At 41.1% G+C, this 21,904-nt stretch overlaps 1 protein-coding gene across 1 annotated transcript in view; it reads left to right on the plus strand.

The window, feature by feature from the left end:
* HADHA (hydroxyacyl-CoA dehydrogenase/3-ketoacyl-CoA thiolase/enoyl-CoA hydratase (trifunctional protein), alpha subunit) overlaps positions 1-21,904 on the plus strand; it is a 42,426-nt gene that overhangs the window by 13,033 nt on the left and 7,489 nt on the right. Inside the window, exons 6-13 of the mRNA XM_005686935.3 lie at positions 464-583; positions 1,926-2,028; positions 4,918-5,040; positions 5,502-5,620; positions 7,584-7,640; positions 11,517-11,626; positions 15,462-15,596; positions 17,647-17,818. Of these exons, the coding sequence (XP_005686992.1) occupies positions 464-583; positions 1,926-2,028; positions 4,918-5,040; positions 5,502-5,620; positions 7,584-7,640; positions 11,517-11,626; positions 15,462-15,596; positions 17,647-17,818 (939 nt within the window). The remainder of the gene's footprint in view (positions 1-463; positions 584-1,925; positions 2,029-4,917; positions 5,041-5,501; positions 5,621-7,583; positions 7,641-11,516; positions 11,627-15,461; positions 15,597-17,646; positions 17,819-21,904) is intronic.

A 21,904-nucleotide genomic window follows, 5' to 3' on the forward strand; every position in this document is an offset into this window, starting at 1 on the left:
AAAGCTGTATATGGTTCTAAAAGATAAGCAGAATTTGATTAACCAGAAAACAGTGGCAAAACATTCCACATGTGGCATGATGTGAGCAAAGACAAGGATAACAAAGCCTAATTAGGATACCATAAGTAGGCCTGCTTGACTGAAGAGTCTTTATAGGGTATAGGGCTTCTAAACCTGAGATACCTATATAATTGTATGTGCATTTTTCTATTGAAAATTTCCATACTTTTCAGCAGATTTTCAAGGGGATCTGCAGCCCTAAAGAGTTTAATAACTTAGGAAAGAGAAATGAAGGAAAGCCAGAAAGGTAAATTCTAGAAAGCATCAAATGCCAGCCTAAGAAATTTCAGTTTATTCTGTGGGCACATTCCTGCTTAATAAGTAATTTTTAGACCCTCACATATCCTAAGATGCTATAAAACTACATTTTTTAACATTCTAATTTTCCTTCATTTGTTTGAAGCTTGCCATTTCATGCCAATACAGAATAGCAACAAAAGATAAGAAAACAGTATTGGGTTCCCCTGAGGTCTTACTGGGAATCTTACCAGGAGCAGGAGCCACACAAAGGCTGCCCAAGATGGTGAGTTTAAGATCTCAGTGTGAACTTGAGATCCTCAGTCCTGTATATCCATTTGATCTATTTCCTCTTGTACAGAAGGTATTATATGTGTATTCATGGTAAAATTTAGAAACCAAATAAAATATGAATATATGAGATTAATGTCTTTATTTTTTTAATTCCTTAATCAAGATGATTGATCATGGGCCTTTGTTAGTCTTTAAAGAAGGGAAGAGATAAATAACATACATGTCTTGCTTTCTGAAACTTACAGTTTAATTTGTTCCTTCTCTGCACAGTAAGATCTTATCAGCTTTTCAGATCCTTGGATCTTATCTCATGATAACTGTAAGAGACCTTTTTTTTTTTTTTGGCTGCTCAGCATGTGGAATCTTAGTTCCCTGACCAAGGATCAAACCCTCGACAGTGGAAGTGCAGAGTCTTAACACTGGACCACCAGGGAAGTCCCTGGACGATCTCATTGTATTCTATAAAACCAAAAAGGGCCCATCTGGCTTTTGAATTATTAAGAAGGGGAAGGACAGTGAGACCTGGAGGCTGCAGAGCAATCTTAACATCAAACATGAGGACCGCCTGAACCTCATAGCCTCTGGCACTATAGATTCTTCAGGAAAACAGCACTCACTCCACAGAAATGCTCTTTGGAGAGAAGTTGATATGAGTTGGACACAGAAAAATGAGAAAGCTTATGGTATTCATTCTGATATTAAATAGTGTGTATTTCTTCATAGAAATTGTCAAGAGGATTTATTGAAAGCATGAATATGCCTATATATGTGTAAAAAATATAGCTGAGTTTCTTTTGTTATTGTTGGAAGCAGGGGTCATTTCCATCCCCTACCAGGGATCGAACCTGGGCCCCCGGCATAGGTTGAGAGTACAGAGTCTTAACCACTGGACCACCAGGGAAATCCCAAGTCTGAGATCCTTTCTAAAGACATTTTGAAAACGATGAAGTTTCTCAAAGTCTCTACTAATTCCAGTGTAGGAATTTTAAATATTATGCAAATGCTAGAGAAGAAACTCAAAATGACATAATTGTACAATTTTAGAAAACATGAATTTTTTTCTCCACTTTATCAATCCATAAGACACAGATCCTACATACTGAATTAAAACAAAATATATAGACATTTTCACTTTCAAGTGGAGGTTTCTAAAACTAAAAGTCACCTGAATGTGTATCAGTGTATAAAATTTCATTATTTGATATATATAGTATGAAAATCTGGTTTGACTTTTCTTATTTTAATAATTATTTTGCTCAGTTGTATGATTTGTAAATTGTAATTGTCACTCTGATATTTTTCCCCTTCTACTCGAATCCTTGCTTGCCTATTAGGTGGGTATACCTGCTGCTTTTGACATGATGCTGACTGGTAGAAGCATTCGTGCAGACAGAGCAAAGAAAATGGGACTGGTTGACCAACTGGTGGAACCACTGGGTAAGTGTTAACATGACTCAGAATTGAGCCTTATGAAGTTATGTATTTTCTTAAAAGTGTTAATATCTTGAATATTGGTTAAAGTGAAATTCATATACTTAAGAAATGAGTCATTGCATTTCTCTACTGATGAACAATATTGAGCATGTTTTCCTGTGTGTATTGGCCATCTGCTGTATGTCTTCTTTGGAGAAATGCTTATTTAGGTCATCCACCCACTTTTTGACTGGGTTGTTTACTTTTCTGATATTGAGTTGCATGAAGGTGAAAGTGAAAGCCGCTCAGTCATGTCCGACTCTTTACAACCTCATGGAATTCTCCAGGCCAGAATACTGGAGTGGGTAGCTGTTCCTTTCTCCAGAGGATCCTCCCAACCCAGGGATTGAACCCAGATCTCCCACATTGCAGGTGGATTCTTTACCAGTTGAGCCACCAGGGAAGCCCAGGAATACTGGAGTGGGTAGCCTATCCCTTCTCCAGTGGATCTTCCTAACCTAGGAATCAAACCAGGGTCTCCTTTTTTGCAGGCAGATTCTTCACTGAGCTATCAGGGAAGCCCCTACATCTGCTGCTTGTACATTTTAGAGATTAATTCCTTGTCAGTTGCTTTGTATTCAGTTATTTTCTCCCATTCTGAAGGTTGTCATTTCGTCTTGTTTATATTAATCATTTCCTTCACTGTGCAAAAGCTTTTAAGTTTTATTAGATCCCATTAATTTGCTTTTGTTTTTTATTTCCATTACTCGAGGAGGTGAGTCAAAGAGGATCTTCCTGCAATTTATGTCAGAGAGTTCTGTTTTTCTCTAAGAGTTTTATAGTTCCTGGCTTTCCATTTAGGTCTTTTATCCATTTTGAGTTTATTTTTGTGTATGGTATTAGAAAATATTCTAATTTCATACTTTTACATGTAATTCTCCAGTTTTTCCAGCACCACTTATTGGACAGGCTCTCTTTCTCTTTCCTCCATTGTAGATTTGCCTTCTTTGTCATAGATTTCTTGACCATAAGTGTGCAGATTTACTTCTGGGCCCTCTGTCCTATTCCATTGATCTATATTTCTGTTTGTAATGACTGTAGTTTGTAGTATAGTCTGAAGTCAGTGGCCTGATTCCTCTAGCTCTGTTTTTCTTTCTCAAGATTGCTTTGACTATTGGGGTCTTTTGTGTCCCCATGCAAATTTTAAGATTTCTTTCTTCTAGTTCTCTGAAAAAAGCCATTGGTAATTTGATAGGGATTGCATTGAATCTGTAGATTGCCTTGGGTAGTATAGTCTTTTTGACAATACTGATTCATCCAATCCAAGAAAATGGTATATCTTCCCATCAGTTTGCGTCATCTTCAGTTTCTTTCATTAGCATCTTATGGTTTTTAGAGTACAGATCTTTTGTCTCCTCACTTCCCTATCTTTTTACTGAGACCTCAACCTCACATATGTCAGAAGCTCTGTTTTTCTTTTTCAGTCTGTTTATATTTCTTTGCCATATAGTCACGTTTCCTGATTTTTTCTTCTTCACTGTATAATTTGCTATTAATCCAATCACCTGTATTTTTTGTTTCAGCGTTGTTTTTTCTCATATTTAGAAGTAACATTTGATTCAGTGTTAAATCTTCAATTTTCCCTTATTATGTTTCTGTTTTCCTCTATCTTCTTGAACATACAGCATGAATTTACAGTAACCTTTCTAACCTTTGTATCTGCTTATTCTATCTTTCCATTTCTGCATCTGTTTCTATCAGTCAGTTTGTCTCCTAGCTATAGGTCATTTTTTTCTTACTGTTTTTTCATGCCTTTATGATGGCTCTCTCCCTGACCTCAGATAGTTTCCTCTCATGCATGTGCAGAATGATAACTTGGCCAGAGTTTCAAGGGGCCCCTCTGTAGATCTCTGAAGTGCTTCTTTTCTATAGCAACTGATCTCCCGTATTTTTCCATAATTCCAGCATTATGACTTCCATGGACCCTGTGCACTTTTGTTATTCGGAAGTTAGTGACTTAGTTCATTTTTTGTCTCCTCCACAGAGGCTGAAAATAGGGCAGAGTTTTTAAGTGTGGCTCTTACAAGCTTTTGATTGAGAGCCTGGTGGGTGTGTGTTTTCAAAGGCTGTAAAAACAGCCTTTGGGGTTTTTGAGTCTGTCTCTTTATTTTCCTCCATTCAGTAAGTTTGGTGTCAGGCAAAGGCCTCAGTGAAAAATCAGTTGATGTTTTTGGCAAGTTCCTTTCTCTGTAGAAGTACTGCTATGCTAAACATTATGACACTATGAGAGATTACACTCTAGCTTCCAGCCTCTTGCACCACCACAGATGTTCCATGGGGGAAAACTAGCTTTGTGTTTGATTTTTTCTAGTTCTGACCTATTGTATGTGACCACCAAAAGCTCTGATCATTTCACGTTCTCTCAGTAGCATCCTTCTGCCTGAGCCACATCCAGTCCTCAACCCATGTCCAAAAGCATCACGTGCCTGCAGAAAAGAGAATGTTCGCAGTTCACCTCTGACAGGCTCTTCCCTCTCTGGAATTCTATTTATATAACCTTTGTTGCTTCCACAGCTCTCCAGTATCTTTACAAATGTGATTTTGCAATTGACTTTTTTCCAGTTTTGCAGCGAGAATACGGGTCTCATGAGACATAATACATCCTACCCAGAAGTGGAAGCCAGATTTATGGGGCTTAAGATTTGTTTTCTCCCTGGAGTAGGTTGTTGCACCTTTGCTCAGTGTGACTTCTCTTTTTGAGTCCATACTGCCACCCACCAGTTTCTAGTTTGACTTAGAAAACTGCGCTGAAAATGGGTGTGAGTCTTTGGCTTTGGTTTTCCTGGGGTTTTGCCCACCTGGGACTAAGCCAAGCCTGACTGACATTCCAGTCTGTTGTGTTCATCTTTTCAGGACCAGGAGTAAAACCTCCAGAGGAACGGACAATTGAATACCTAGAAGAAGTTGCAATTACTTTTGCCAAAGGACTAGCTGATAAAAAGATCACTCCAAAGAGAGACAAGGGATTGGTGGAAAGTGAGTGTCATTTTTAAAGAACAAAGTCACAGCTTCTTTCCAGGGAATTTAATTTGACTTGCTATAAATTTGAATAAGGAAAAGATAAGTGCATTGTTTACTCTTAAGTATAAACTCAGCCTTAGAGGGTGCAATAACTCTGCTCAAAGCTCTAGTCCTGGACCTTCCATTGATTAAAGACATTTTCAGAAAAAACTTTTTATTTTGGAAAATTTAAAGTAATACCAAAATGAAATAATATAATTGTGTAATAAATACCATGTACCCAACACTCAGCTTTAATACTTATCAACTTAAGTTTAAAGAAGTGCTTAGGTTGCAATTTAGATTGTGTATATCAGAGTAAAGAGCAGTTCTTTCAGAGAGCTAGAATCACTGCATTTTTGTGGAGTTTACAGAACAAACTAATAAAGGAGGCTAAGCTATTACCAGTAAGAAGCTAATAGCATTTTACCTTACAGAAATGACGTCATACGCCTTGAGTATTCCATTTGTCAGGCAACAGATTTACAAAAAGGTGGAAGAAAAAGTACGAAAGCAGACCAAAGGCCTTTATCCTGCACCCCTGAAAATAATTGATGTGAGTCTTTACCCCATCCTCCAACATCTTTGATGTTTCTTCCCTCTGTCTAGAGCAGTACTCTTTATTGCCATTCTGCACCATGCATGCCAGCACTAAAGTTCTTCATGCTGCTGTCAAAATACTTAACTAAAATAACACATGAGCATAGCAAGCTATGAGGATTTACAGAAATGGATATTTGGGGGAAATTAGTGCCAGCATACTTTTTAGTTGATGAGCTTAAAACGACCAGTTATAAACCAGGAAAGGAACCTATGTCTTATCAGTATAATAAGGCCAGTAAAATATCAGGCATTAATTAAGAGGTAGTCGAAACAAAATTAATGGCTGTATTTTGTCCTTAGTCAAAACTATGGTCATTACCTAATATATCTCATCGACTCTCCAATGCCACAATTATGAAAAAGATGTAATGATGTAGAGAAGCTCTGGAAAAGATAAGAGAGGATACTTAAAATCATCACAGAGTTGAAGAAACTTCTGTCTAAAGGTAGACTTTAAAACTTATAAAATCTTCAATCTGAAAAGTCTAAGCTTTAAAGAGCATATGATCAAAGACTTCAGAATTGGAGACTGAATTGGTCAGCAAATATATTTTGAGCCAAAGACACCAAAATACATTAGTTATGAAACATGGTCCCCTACCCTCATTCACCTGATAGTCTGGGTTGGGGAGATTGAACACATATATGTGGTAAGGCAGATGTCAGGTTGAAGGGTGGTATGCAGCTGCAGGGGGTTAATGCCAGATAATCAGGATAGAGGAAAATTGCTAAATTCACTGAGAAGGGAACAATCCCTATGAGCCAGAGAATTAGGTAGAGCCTCATGGAATTTGACTTGAGCCCTGAAAAACAGGCAGAGAGTAGATGAAAAGAAAATAGTGCCAGGTAGGGATGGGCATTTTGAATAAAGTTACAGAAGTTGGAAAGCATGAGGCTCTTTAAGAAACATTGAATGATATCAGTTTTTGTGGAAGGATTATGAAATGTCTTCAGGCAGGCAGACTGAAGCTATATTTTAGAAGATAATGATTAAGTAAGAAATTTGACCTTTGTCCTATATAGGTCATAGAGAACCATCCTCATGGTGGTGAGTAAAAATGAATTAGAAATAGACAAAGAAGAACAGTGAACTAGGAAACTATGCTGGTAATTCAGACTTGAAGTCTGAATAAGATCCTGAGATAGAATAGTAAAAGCGAAAATACGAGGGTAGTAAGAGACTTGCCAAAGAGAAGAGTTCGATTTTAGAAGTGTTGAGGTTAGGTATTTCAGGAAGTTAAGACAGAGAAGTCAGTTCAGGATATAGATTTACTTATTATTTTTTTAATCATCAATAAATTATGGTGATCAAGTACACAGTTATTTCTTTTATACTTGCCTTTGTGCTTAGGATAGTACTTAACCCCAAATGTTAAATTGGATTTCACGGAGATCATGATTAATGTGGTAAACTAAATGATATTACTGAGGACGGATGAATAGAGGGAGAAAGAGCTGAAAGTGGAACTTAGGGGACCTGCTCTTATTTGAAAAACAGGAGAGGAGCTGGACGAATAATTTGAGGAGGAGGGAAGGGAGTGAAGAGGAAACAGTAAACTTATTGTTGAACTCAGAAAGGGGTGACAACAACTCTTTCTGTGACAAAGTAACAGGATTCAAAGGATGAGGTAGGATTTGAGCTGTGGAACCTCCGTGTGCTTTTCATGTTCTGACTTTAATTCTCTTTCCTTCTATTTTATTTCCTCCCATTTTATGCTAGGTTTAGCAGTAGCCTCAGAGATGGAGAATTAACTGTCTTAAGTAATAAGGCACTCAGTCCTCTTCTCTTTCTCAGTTCAGTTTAGACTTCTGACTTACTTTTTGAAGACTAACAACACTAGCAATCTTTTTTCAGCATTACTGTACATCTCAACAGTCCATTCCAACAAGGAACAAGTGCTCTCTATGTTTTTTAGGTGGTGAAGACTGGAATCGAGCAAGGGAGTAATGCTGGCTATCTCTCTGAATCTCAGGTAAAATCATTTCCTTTCAGTGTTTTATTATTGGAGACAGGAAAACCAAGATCTGAAATGCTGTGTGTAAAACTGAAAAAAGAAAAACTATTCAAAGTCTAGTAAAAAAAAAAAATGTTTTCTGGTGGTTGAGCCAGTAGAAAACATTAATCTCACTGAGCCAGTAGATGCTGAGAAAACCATAGTAGTCCCTAGATGTTGGGATGGACAAAAAAGTCATTTCAGTTTTTCTGTTAAGACACTATGGAAGGGCTTCCCTGGTGGTCCAGTGGTTAGGAGTCCACCTGCTGATGCAGAGGACACAAGTTCAGTCCCTAGACAGAAGGGTTCCACAAGCCGTGGGGCAGCTGAGCCCACGCACTGTAGGACCCATGAGCCGCAACTGCTGAAACCCACACCCCCTAGAGCCTGTGCTCCGCAACAAGAGAAGCCCCACAGTAAGGAGCCCAAGCACTCCAACAAGAGAGTACCCCCACTCACCGCAACTAGAGAGAACCCATGTGCTGCAACAAAGACCTAGCACAGCCAAAAATAAATTTTTTATATATATATAAAGAAATTAAAGCCAAATAAAAGATGAAGAAACCCCAATAAACTTTTTGGCCAATCCAGTATTTGAACTTGCTCTCAATAACGGCTTCCCTTACTTCCCTTGTGGCTCAGCTGGTAAAGGATCTACCTGCAGTGTGGGAGACCTGAGTTCAATCCCTGGGCTGGGAAGAACCCTTGGATAAGGGAAAGACTACCCACTCCAGTATTCTGGCCTGGAGAATTCCATGGACTATACAGTCCATGGGGTTGCCAAGAGTTGGACATGACTGAGCAACTTTCACTTTTCACTTTTGCTCAATAACGAGGGTATAACTAGGAAAAGCAGAGATAGAGTTATAATCCTTTCAGAAGGAATTGTTTGGACTTTTTGTTCTGTAGATGGGCTGGTTTCATTGTGACATAATACACTGGTAGGGAAATATGATTCTTACTTGTTAGGCCTACAGATAAAACTGAATCCCAGCCTCCCTTTGGTAAACTAGAAGGGAAATTTTTTGCACCCACTAAAACAAAAAAACAGAGTGACTCAGGAACCAACCTCACCCATTCCACTTCCTAACAAATTGGTGGATTATAGATTTTAGTGGATTCGATTGTTTTGAAGTTTTAAGCAATCACTGAAGGATGATTCAGTTCAATTCAGTCGCTCAGTCATATCTGACTCTTTGCGACCCCATGAACCACAGCACACCAGGCCTTCCTGTCGATCACCAACTGCCGGAGTCTACCCAAACCCATGTCCATTGAGTCATCCAACCATCTCATCCTCTGTCATCCACTTCTCCTCCTGCCCTCAATCTTTCCCAGCATCAGGGTCTTTTCAAATGAGTCAGCTCTTCGCATTAGGTGGTCAAAGTATTGGAGTTTCAGCTTCAACATCAGTCCTTCCAATGAACACCCAGGACCAATCTCCTTTAGGATGGACTGGCTGGATCTCCTTGCAGTCCAACGGACTCTCAAGAGTCTTCTCAAAAAAAAAAAAGTCTTCTCCAACACCACAGTTCAAAAGCATCAATTCTTTGGCACTCAGCTTTCTTTATAGTCCAACTTTCGCATCCATACATGACTACTGGAAAAACCATAGCCTTGACTATTTGGACCTTTGTTGACAAAGGAATGTCTCTGCTTTTTAATATGCTGTCTAGGTTGGTCATAACTTTCCTTCCAAGGAGTAAGCATCTTTTAATTTCATGGCTGCAGTCACCATCTGCAGTGATTTTGGAGCCCAAAAAAGTAAAGTCAGCCACTGTTGCCACTGTTTCCCCATCTATTTGCCATGAAGTGATGCGACTGGATGCCATGATCTTCGTTTTCTGAATGTTGTCAACAAGCTTTAAGCCAACTTTTTCACTCTCCTCTTTCACTTTCATCAAGAGGCTCTTTAGTTCTTCTTCACTTTCTGCTATAAGGGTGGTTCATCTGCATATCTGAGGTTATTGATACTTCTTCTGGCAATCTTGATTCCAGCTTGTGCTTCCTCCAGCCCAGCGTTTCTCATGATGTATTCTGCATATAAGTTAAATAAGCAGGCTGACAACATACAGCCTTGATGTCCTCCTTTTCCTATTTGGAACCAGTCTGTTACAGTTCCATGTCCAGTTCTAACTGTTCCTTCCTGACCTGCATACAGGTTTCTCAAAAGGAAAGTCAGGTGGTCTGGTACTCCAGTCTCCTTCCGAATTTTCCAGATGGTAAAGCATCTGCCCGCAATGTGGGAGACCCAGGTTTTATCCTTGGGTCGGGAAGATCCTGTGGAGAAGGAAATGGCAACCCACTCCAGTACTCTTGCCTGGAACATTCCATGGACTGAGGAGCCTGATAGGTTACAGTCCATGGGGTCACAAAGAGTCAGACATGACTGAGCAACTTCACTTTCACTTTCCTAAGGCCCACCTGACTTCACATTCCAGGGTGTCTGGCTCTAGGTGAGTGTGTAATCACACCGTCGTGATTATCTGGGTCGTGAAGATCTTTTTTATACAGTTCTTCTGTGTATTCTTGCCACCTCTTCTTAATATCTTCTGCTTCTGTTAGGTCCGTACCATTTCTGTCCTTTCTTGAGCCCATCTTTGCATGAAATGTTCCCTTGGTATCTCTAATTTTCTTGACGAGATCTCTAGTCTTTCCCATTCTATCGTTTTCCTCTATTTCTTTGCATTGATTGCTGAGTAGCGCTTTCTTATCGCTCCTTGCTATTCTTTGGATGATTGCTCTTCAGTAACACAAAAGGTATCTGAAGAACTCAGGACAAATTCCAGAGAAAACATTCTTTATCCTGGGTTGCTTACCATAGTGCACTCTGATGAATTCCTTTACATTATCACCAAGTACAACAACACATACACATATGTACACAAAGATTGAAGCATATTTCACAAAATAATTAGCCTGTACACTGTACTCAGTATTTTCTGTCTGTTCTACTTACTACAATGCACTAAATTCATGTCCACTGATGGATTTCTGCCTGTAGTTTGAAAAATCACTGACTTACTGAATAGAACCTACTTTACAAGACTAGCAGAACATTGTTTCATGTTCTGTTCAGACATGAAGACAGCATTATTAGCAGTGATTCCTTCTTTGAAATGCTATTTCTAACCATGTAATTGAACCAGTAAATTCTAGTAATGTTGATGATGGTAATAGCTAAAACCCAGTCATTTTACGAGTGCTCTCATTGACTCTCCACAACAATACTGTAAAATAGGTATTGTTTTTCCCATTTTAATGATGAAGAAAGCTTCACAACTGGGAAATGGCAGGGCCAGGCTTTAAACCCAGTTCTTTCAAATACAGATTCTAAATCTCATGCTCTTATCCACTAACTTGAAACTTGTTCTCTGTAAATGTTAAGATACATTTAAAGTGGTAAATATCACATGGGGCAGCCTACTACCTTGGAAAGAGAACTGAAGTTGGGAGTCATAATGCCTGGATTCAAGTTCGTTTTCTGCCACTTTGAGGCAGGGTAGCTTTGAGCAAGGTCACTTAATTTCTCTGAGCCTCATCTTCCCAGTCTTTAAAATGAGAGTGGTGGTTGAGATAATTGGTCCGCTCTAGTTCTGTGAAAAAAGTTGCCACAACCTCTGATGTAGAGAATCTTGAGAGCTCAGTTATATCCAGAACCTTGCAAAGCAATCGTCAGAAGTACAGATGAGGAGAGTGAGAGAAAGACCCTCAGCAGGAGGTGACCAACTTCTGCTGCTCAGGACCTGAGGCTTTGCATATGTTGCCCCTGCTCTGTAGAGGAACTGACCCAAAGGAATCCATGTCTCCAAGACTGGGAAGCTCTACCTTTTCTTCTTCCTCTTTACTTTCCAGAGATTTGGAGAGCTCGCAATGACCAAAGAATCAAAAGCCTTGATGGGACTTTACCGTGGTCAAACCCAATGCAAGAAGAATAAATTTGGAGCTCCGCAGAAGGAGGTTAAGTAAGTTCAACTCTGCCTAAGAAGTCCCTGTGGATTTCAGCACATGCTAAGCTCACTGATGCCTCAGTCTTGCCCTAAACCGCTTTTGCCCTGATTGGTATAGACCCCTATCCTACCATGGACTTCGTGGCTTTCAGAGTTGTGCTTGTGCTGAGTCCTCTCCAGACCTCTCTGTTGTTGTTTAGTCCCTCAGTCATGTCTGACCCTTTTGTGACTCCATGAACTGTAGCCCGCCAGGCTCTTCTGTCCATGGAATTCCCTAGGCAAGAATACTGGAGTGGGTTGCCATTGCTTTCTCCAGGGGATCTTCCCAACCCAGGGGTCGAACCCATGTCTTCTGCATCAGCAGGTGGATTCTTTACCACTGAGCCACCTGGGAAGCTCTCCAGACTCCTCTAATGGCTCCTATAGAGGCATTCTTGTGTCACCACTCATGTCCCCTAGAAATCTGGTTTAGGTTTCCCCTTCCTAAACCAAATACACACACTATGTCCTGATTGATGACCTTGTCTATTCCTGTGACTTGAGATACCATCTCTGGGAATTCATACTTTTCCCTCATTAAAAAACATAAAGCCTTAGAAATTCCCTGGTGGTCCAGTGGTTAGGACTCCAAGCTTCCACTGCCAGGTGCCTGGGTTCAGTCCTTGGTTGGGGAACTAAGATTCCACAGGCCTCAGCACAGCAAAAAACAAAACAAAACCATAAAGCCTTACTCTAGCCGCTAAAGGCTTGTCCTTTGTTTCACTTGTAGCCTAAATATGAGTCCCCTTACCTGTTTCCTATCTATTCTCTTTAGCAAGGCTTTCAATGTTATGCTGCCTCAATAGCTCTTCAGCATCTGAAGTTTAATAATGTCCCTAAACTCACCCTCTTGCTCAGTGGTTCTTAACCTGGGCACTGTTGCCACCAGGGGACATTTGACAGTGTCAGGAGACATTTTTAGGTGTCACAACTGGGGAGGGAGGGATGGAACTAGCATCTGGTGGCCAGTGGCCAGGAGTGTTGCTCAACATCCTGCAGTACATAGGAGAGCCACAAAACAAAGTAACCAGTCCAAAATGCTGATAGTGCCAAGACTGAGAAACACTGTCTAGCTGAATTACACAAAGGGGCTTGTGAAAGCAGCTAATGTTACTTCCTTCTCCTTTACAACCATCTCTCATCTTTAATGAGATTCAAATCTAAAGCAGAAGAGGAAATCAGTAAGAAGTCCAGGTAAGACAGATTCTTGCCAAGACGACTGATTTCCAAATTAGAATATGAAATACAGTCTTCACTGCTTGTCCAGCACAGATAGTGATCGGTAGCAATCTGTTATCAGTCTATATCAATCTGCCTGTGAATCACCAAGGTTGGCAAGTATCTCACATTCAGTGGCTGAGAGCAGTTACTTCCATGCTGCAGTGGAATGATGATAGCCACTTTAATCTGTACTTCTTCACACATCCTATAAAAATTTACCATTAAATTTTAAATTATAAATATTTACTTTTAAGAAACCTAGTTAGCCACTCCAAACTCCTATTCTGGTCTGCGTGTAACTCTTACTGTTATAATATATATGACATCACCCAGAGAAGCTGTTACTCTGTACCAATACACAGAAAAGACAGGCAGCATGCATATGAAACCCGTGGAAAAAGAAACAAATGAGAATCAAAATACTTAAGCTTATGAAAACTCTGCCCCACAATCTCCACAGTGTAAAAGAAAACTGTGGCAGAATGCTCTCAGACTTGAATTCTGTGACCTTAAGTAAATACTTGCAGATAAGAAAAAGAATTACTTTGAATTAAAAATTTAAAAACTCAGAACTAAACAGACAGAAAAACAGGATGATGTAAGAGTTGACCTAACTTGGGGAAATAAATTGAAGGAAAAGATAACATCATGTTAGAAATGAAGAATAAATTATAAGGTATGCAAGGCAGACTAGGTTGAACCAAAAATTTAAGAAATTGAAGACAGGGCATCCCCCTTCCTGCTTCCCCAGTTGTCAGTCATAGTTCCACTTCTGTTTCTCTGGGCCTCTTCCCCTTTGCCTCGGGGAGTAATTTGAATTCCTTACCTATTTTCTCTTTTCAAAAAATAATTTTTTGTATGAAGAATGCATTCTTACTATCCTTTTTTAAAAAACTTTTTAAAATACTAGATGAATCTGTTTTGTGTTTATGATTTGAATGTTTTATTAGCAATATAAAAGGGATCTATCAGTATGGATCCTGTAACTTGCTCTTTTTAGCCGGTGGTGCAACTTGGGAGAGAGACTGTGTATGATCGTTAGATGCCAGTTAACTTGTTCCTTTTCGTCACCTACTGATGGACTGGTGGTGGTTCCCAGTTTTTTCATTATTGTTAACATTACATGACTCTTCATGCTAGCATGTCATCTTATGCATAAGTCCATTTCCCTGGAGTAGATAGTAGAATTACTGGGTCATAGAGGATACAGTTTTTGGTTTTAATACATTTGACCTCCTCTATAGGGCAAAGTATACTTAGCGACTAAACCACCACCACCATACTTCTATCACCTACACATGAAAGAACCAGTTTTTTTACATCCTCACCTTCATAGTTACTTTTTAAACTTTTGCCAACCTAGTGGGGAGAGTGTCTGGTTTTAATTTGCATTTCCCAGATTATTAGGGAGATTGGGCATTTTATTGGCAATCTGTCTTCTTTTATGAATTGCTTTGTATAAACCCCAGCCCATTTTATTGGGTTATTGTTATCAATACGTGTGTTCTTTATAGTTCCCTAGCAGCAATCTTTTGTCTGCTATGCATGTTGCAAGTTTCTTCCTCTTCTGTGGTTGTCTTAATTTTTGTGGGGTCATTTCTCAAGAAAATTTTTTAATTTCAATGCAGTAAATATATGAACAAGTTTTTCAGCTCCTATTCTTTATATTTTTCTACCCTATTTTTCTCATGTTCTCCAGTTACTTAACACTCACCATGTAAAATATGTGTATTATCACAAAACTGCATTTGAAAGATGCTCCCTGGAGTTGAAATTAGGTGTTTTTTTCAGGTCTTGAATAAGATTTTTGAATATCAGAATTGTTAGGAATGAGGCAGCTCTAATTTAGATCTGCAGTGCTGTAAACTTGGGCTTCTTTTATGAAGGAAGTTGTTCTGAAAATTTTTTTAGTTACTAATGGGAAAATGGCATATTGTTTCAGAACTATAGAAAACTAAAGAGTCATCAGACATGAACTCTGTCCCTCAGAAAGCTTAGAATTTAGTTGAGGAGACAAAAATAATGTACATGAAAGCCATTCCAGAATACTGTGGTATAAGCCAAATGGTTCTGATAAGTTCAAGAGGAATTCAGGGCTGGAAAAGGCAGACACATGTATGGAGGTGTTTGAGGGAAGGCTTTTGAACCAATCCAAGTAAAGCATGATAAAGGCACAGATTTCAGGAGAAATGAAAGATGATTGGAAAATGACAAAATCACTAACAAGTAAGTAGTTGAAAAGAGAATTAGTCTTTGTGCCCATCACTGCAAGTTGGCCTTTGTTTGAAGAAAAGTACTTGTGAATTTAAGCATAATCTGGGTTGTTTTGTTTTGTTTTCAGTCATGTCGGGAATGATTGAAAATCAGTATAATTCTTTTTAGGTAAACCAATTCTTTTAGACCTACTGGATTTTTGCATTTAACTTTAAAAATCTGTCATTTATGAAAGGTGTCTTTGTAGATACACATGGTTTTAAATACTTTATTGTTGTCCCTGCTTTAGTTGGTTTATTGGATGATAACTTGGGCAGTCCCACTTTTTACTGAATTAAGAGCGTTTATCAAAAGTCATTTCATCCTTTCCTTTCAGGCAGCTTGCCGTTCTTGGTGCAGGGCTGATGGGAGCCGGCATTGCTCAAGTCTCCGTGGATAAGGGCCTACAGACCATACTTAAGGACACTACACTGCCCGCGCTGGGTCGAGGACAGCAGCAGGTGTTCAAAGGGTGAGCCTGCTCTCTCTGCCTTTGCTGGGAGAGTAGAATGTGTTTTGATTTTCACCATCACAGTTTCCTTTTTCCTGAACATGATCTGTACTGGATACTCCATATTTAAGTCTTATTTCTTTGATTTTGAGAAACACTGATTCCTTCTTTCACTTTTTTTTAATTTTTGCTGTTGCAGACAATGTTATTATAAATCATTAATATCACTGGGGTCTATAGTCTTTGAGTGCAGAAGAGAAAACCTTATGTATTGATGTTTTTAAATATCATGTACGTTATGCTTTGGTATCAGACTAGAAATTGCCCTATATGTGAATTTTAATTGCTGTATTGTTTTAGAATACTGAAACAGCATGACTGTGTGTGTCTATGGAGAGAACTGAGATTTGGGATATGAGGAAACGTGTAATTGCATCCTGAAGATAGGGCTGGGATCTGCACTCGTGAGCCTCGTATTTCTCCTGGCGTGACCATGGAGAAGCAGTTAACAGATTTGGCTCCATAGTGTCTGGATCTATGGACTGTGTCTCCATCCTCCCTCTGAATTAATAAAAGGGGAATGTTATTCTCCCTCTTGCCCCTCCCCCTTCTCATACCCCAGCCCCAGCCCCATAATGCAGAGGGGAAAGTGGAACAGCAAACTTGGCAAAACTGGGAATCGGTTTCAGCTCATTTCTCTGCTGCAGTGTAATGGACTGTCTGAGGCTGGCTGCACTTTGACTGTCTTACATGTGACTTTTAGCTGAGTGAGCTTTTTGTTTCTTAAATGAATTATGTAGCTTACACATGTTTTTACCCCTTTTCTGCAGAGAGGCTCATATATTGCTGCCATAATACCATGCACCACCTCTCAGGTTTAATCATGTTGGCAGATAGCCACTATCTTAATGTCAAGATAGCAAGGTGCTGTAGTAAAAGAGATTCAGAGCCCCAAAATGGCACATGCTTGGTAACCATTGCCCTGAGGCCAGCATGCAAGTGTTCCCAAACAGCGTTTCATTCTGTCACCCAAATGAGAAATTGCTGCTCTAGAGTAACCTTTTCTCCTCGATCTCTTTTGGATCCAGCTGTCCTGGGTTTCCCTTTTGGCCTTAGAAACATCAGGCTCTGGTGAGTGCCCCTCACTGCACTATTGACTCGGGACATACACATCTCCAGTCCTCCCTTAGGAATAGTTCCATTAGGCATCAGAATTAGAGCAATTAATAATGCTTTGAACATTCAGAGGCATCTTATTTGTTGACTGCCAACATAGCTGCCAGAAACCAGGATATTTGAATCCATACTTTAAGACTTTGACTACTACTTTGAACTTACCACATGGCTTTTTCTTTTGGTTAAGGAAACTAATGAATGGATTGCAGCTTCATTCTTAATTCAGAGGAAAACTCTAGGTCATTTATTCTGAAAGTGTGGTCAGGGTGAAACCTAAGAGAGCCTGTTTTCCTTGGCAATAAAAACAATCAGTTCAGTGTCTGAGTAGCAGGAATCTTGTTTAGCTCTCTGGGGAAGAAGAAATGTTGAGTTAATGTTTTATGTAATCAATATACTGTGCTACTAGGTACTGACCAGGAAATGGATTAAGAATATAAGACATAATGCAGGGTCTCTGTCCTCCAGTAGATCACAGTTACAGAATAACAAAATGATATGGAAGCAAGTATAAACTCATGTGGTCTCGGACCCGTGTTGGCTGTCTCCCCTGTCATAGGTAGAGAATGACTCAAGCTGCTTTTTTGTTTGCCATTCTGGTGTTCATGTTTACTCCTCTTGGCAGATTTAGCTGTTTTATGCAGGCTGGGCATTAGAGGCATCTTGTAGTAGGAAGGCTGGATGTGAGAGTCAGCCTGTCTGAATCTTAGTACCCTCCCTTAACAAGTCCGTCTGAGCTTCTTTGAGCAGCTCAGCCCCCTCAAAATGGGAGGGGCATAGCTAACCTCGCTGAATTGGTAGAAAATACACGGTACACTTTCTGGCCCATGGACACTCAGTAAATATTAGTTTCCTGTTCTCCCACTCCGACTAGAGATGTGTTTTGTTTTGTTTCCAGACTGAATGATAAAGTGAAGAAGAAAACACTAACATCATTTGAAAGGGATGCCATGTTCAGCAACTTGATCGGGCAGCTTGATTACCGGGGTTTTGAAAAGGCCGACATGGTGATTGAAGCCGTTTTTGAGGACCTCAGCCTTAAGCACAGAGTGCTGAAGGAGACAGAAGCGGTGAGTACGGGGCCTGTGGTGCTGACTCCTCGTGCAGTGAGTGGAGAACACGGACACGGGGTTCTTTAAAAGAACGACAGGAAACTCGTGGTTCTGTTCTTAGGGCCCAAACATAAGGGGTTTTGTTTGTTTCTTTGAGGGGGGTGGATGGGAGAAGGTAAAGTAGCTTTATTTTCTTTGCCAGGCAAAAGGGAATACAGCAGGCTCCACAGCAGTTTTGAGGTGCCCCTCAAAGCTGTGTCCCCCCAGACATAAGTTTTTACATGAACCTGTGCACACTGTGTGTAAAGATCAAATCAAAGTCCTCAGAGAAGACGCACAAGTATCTTATTAACTGAAGCACAGAGTTTGTTAGGCTGACGTTGGAGTTCAGTCACCCAGACATACACAGATAACCTCATGGACTGTAGCCCGACGTCTTCGCGTTTCGGGTTGGTGGCAAGCTACAGCTCAACTAATTCAGGTCTAGGCAGCAGAGGAAATAGGGAAGAAACACTCTCCAGGCAGGATTCAGATGCTTATTTAGTGGTCTCGAGTCCACATGCTGCGCACAGTCAGCTCTTGAGATGGGATGACATGAACAAAACAAGTATTTAAACCGGGTGGTGTAAAGGAGGAGGAGAGAAGATGTGGCAGTACTCCAGGCGAGAGGTGGAACCAGGGCCTGGGCTAGCCTACGGTGAAGTAAACAGAGTGGAGGTCCATAAACGGTGTACATAAAGCGGCACTGACTTGGCAACATGCCAGGTGTCTCAAGTAGTGGGCTGTGCTCCTAGGACTCCTGCCACTGGAGGACAATGTCCGCTCTACTCAAGACCGCGGGTTTAGAAACCAAAGAGCAGCAGCTCCTGCTGGGACCAATTCCACTTGTGAAACACACATTGCAAAGTCTTCTCTTTAGACAGAGAGCAATGGAGATTCAGCTGCAGGAGAATATTCAGAAGAGCAGGGTCGGTGTGAGTCCTCTCTGTCCTGAGGTGGCCCTGCCCCAGAGATGTATACCCAGTGTTTCTGGGGCTTTGGGGGGCACCCCAGCAGGCACTGGAGGGAAGGCTGAGGGGCGGCAAAAGTAGACACAGCCATTCACCACTGAAAGAGCATTTGCCACCTGATGGGATGATGGTGTTTGCTTCCAGAAAATCAGGGCTTGGGAGGATCTGTGTGTAGAGAAGTTTGTTAGGTTTAGCAGTTGGGAAGCCAGTGATCATGGAAAAGAAGAACGAGGGATAAGATCAGGAGACGTACAGGCTGTAAGTACAGTACTTCAAGCCAAAGTGTAAAGCTTAAGGGAGAAGAGAAAGGAAAGAGAGAGAAAAGCGAAGGGGTTTCCTATGTCCATGCATGCCACAGAGGGAAGGCACCAGGGAAAAGGCAGCAGACAGAGATAAGAAAGGGAGGTGCCGGGGTCCAGCCCCAGTGGATCCAGGGAATTTGAAGTGGAGATGGCATTGGCGTCTGAGGAATTAATTGCTTAATTAAAGATATGGAGGGAGATTAGAAAGAAATAGTGTAGTAGGAAAATAAGTAGAGAAAAGAGGCTGAATAACTTGGTTTACGTGAAAAACCAATAAAGTTCCAAGACAAGGAACTTGCACCGTCTACGTAGGCCACAGGCGCCCGCTTAAATAGCAGAGGGTGCCCACCTTGGGCTCCCTCTCTCGTGGGTCTTAGAAGCCAGGGCAAACAAGTAGACACGGTGAGCCTCCACGCTCCAGATGGGAATTTAGCCAGAAAAGGGAGAAAAGAACGACATGGGGGAGCCAAGCATTGGTGCCAGACCCACAACTTTATTTTCAAAAGCAGCTTATATACCCCAAGTTGTACATAAAGAAATAATGGAATATGCAGAGTTATGCAGGGGCAGCAGTCCTAACCCTTATTGAGACCAGGCTTTCTTTTTGCATACCTTCCCGTATACAAAAGGTCCCAGCTGGTTTTACATCATCTTCTGGCCAAGTAAAAGTGAAGTCGCCCAGTCGTGTCCAACTCTTTGTGACCCCATGGACTAGTAGCCTACCAGGCTCCTCCCTCCATGGGATTCTCCAGGCAAGAGTACTAGAGTGGGTTGCCATTTCCTTCTCCAGGGGATCTTCCCAACCCAGGGATCAAACCCCGGTCTCCCGCATTCCAGGCAGACGCTTTAACCTCTGAGCCACCGGGGAAGCCCCAAGGAGGCCTGTTAACATTTTTATGGCTCTTTTCCTAGATAAATGTCTATCAACCAGAAAACTCTTTTTCCCTAGAAGTGTTTTTTCTTTAATCTGCATCATCCTCAAAGTACTAAATAAACTTACATTCCTGTAGAACAAAGGTGCAGTGGGTTATAACAAAGAAAGTACTTAACTCAAAGATCTAATGTTGCTAATACCAGGTCTACTACCTGTTTTTTCTACATGCCAACTATATCTACAAATAAAAGATATGAAAATTTGGCAGCAAGTATTGGCTCAACAAATGAAACCCTTAATCAGTCCTATTCTAATGATTTTGACTCCTCGGAAGCCCCTTCATTCCTAGGATGTTTTAAGCTTCCTGTGCCTCTCACAGTTGGGAGGCCGCAAACAATCATATGCACAGCTGTAAGAGTCCGGCAGGCAGGCTAGAAAGCCATCAGAGGGGGTTTTGGATTGAAACACTCTTATTATGCCCAGGAGACTTATCTAAAAGCTGTAAATTAACTTTTTCCAGAAAAAGGTGGTGGGGGGACAGCCCCCTGTTAATGTTAGAAGAGTAGGTGGAAAGCATAACACAGTAAAGCAGGCAGACTCTGGTCTTGGGGGTAGATGCTCGAAAATTTCCAGGGGGACCCCTGAGGCTCGATCCTGCCTTTGCGTATGCCGAGCCTCCTTCCTCATGACCTTTGCCACGGGTGGCGTTCCTCACGCTGGCTCCCTTCAGGGAGGGTGTTCAGGGAGTCATGAACTTTTAGCCGATAGTAGAAAAGAGTAGGAAGATGATTGCCAAACGTAAAGTCCAAGATGTCATGTATGTTGTGGATATTTATGTAATAAATCAGTGGCCTTTACCTCTTTAGTGAAGCTAGTGAAATCATCTAAGGTAGGAGATATTCAGAGAAGTTCTTCAGAAAGAGTAGAAAAGAGCAAGGTCCAGAACAGAGCTATCTTTAGAACATCAAAGAATTTCAGGTGCAAGACCTTTAGGAGAGCCTCAGATCCTGGGCTCTGCTTTCTTTATAGGCAAACGGTAAAGCTGAGTCCACCGAGTGTTCTTCAGGGATTCAAAATTTCATTTCTTTCCTCTCGACAGAGCTAAAGAAACTCCCTCCTTTGATATCTTCATAATCCGTATCTCCAGACCCCTCACTGTCTCAGTCGTTTCTTCTGTTGTCTTCATCATGTCTCAGCGTTCTCTTGGCATGTGAGAAACCACCACAGACCCCCACAACACCGTGACCTTTTCACAGTTCTGCAGTTAGGGCAGGGCTCCAAGAGGCAGCTGGCCCTTAACTCCAGGTGGCTTCCCAGTGGGGACACTTGTGAGACTGCATTCAGCAGAAAGCTTATTGGGGCCCCTCCCTCTCCCGATGGCCTGTCCTCACTTAGTGGCTGAACCAGAACTTCTCTGCAGCATGGCTGCCGGCATCCAAGAGAGCAGAGCAAAAGCCATTGGGCTTCACTAGGCGAGCCCTGCAACTGGCAGAGTCACTTCTGCTGCTTTCCATTGGTGAAAGCGCATCACAGGCCAGGCCAGGTTTCAGGGGAGGGGAAGGAGACTCCCCCTCTGGATGCAAAGAGACACACATGTACCAGGAGGAACATATTGTTGCCAGCCATCTTTGGGGACATTGGTTTGCTCTTCATAGAGAATTTTACCATCAACATTAGACACTATACCACTAATGACACAGCTTGAGCCTATGTTAGCTTTCTGCCCATCGGGCTCTACTTTTGATTTACATTATTTTTTGATTAAATTAGATCATGGGGAACTTCCCCAGTGGTCCAGCGGCTAAGACTCCACACTCCTAATGCAGGCGGCCCAGGTTCAGTCCCTGGTCAGGGAACTAGATCCCACATTCCGCAACTAAGACCCAGTGCAACCAAATAAAAATAATAAAAAATAAAT

Source organism: Capra hircus, chromosome 11, assembly GCF_001704415.2.
Source record: "Capra hircus breed San Clemente chromosome 11, ASM170441v1, whole genome shotgun sequence".
NCBI lineage: Eukaryota > Metazoa > Chordata > Mammalia > Artiodactyla > Bovidae > Capra > Capra hircus.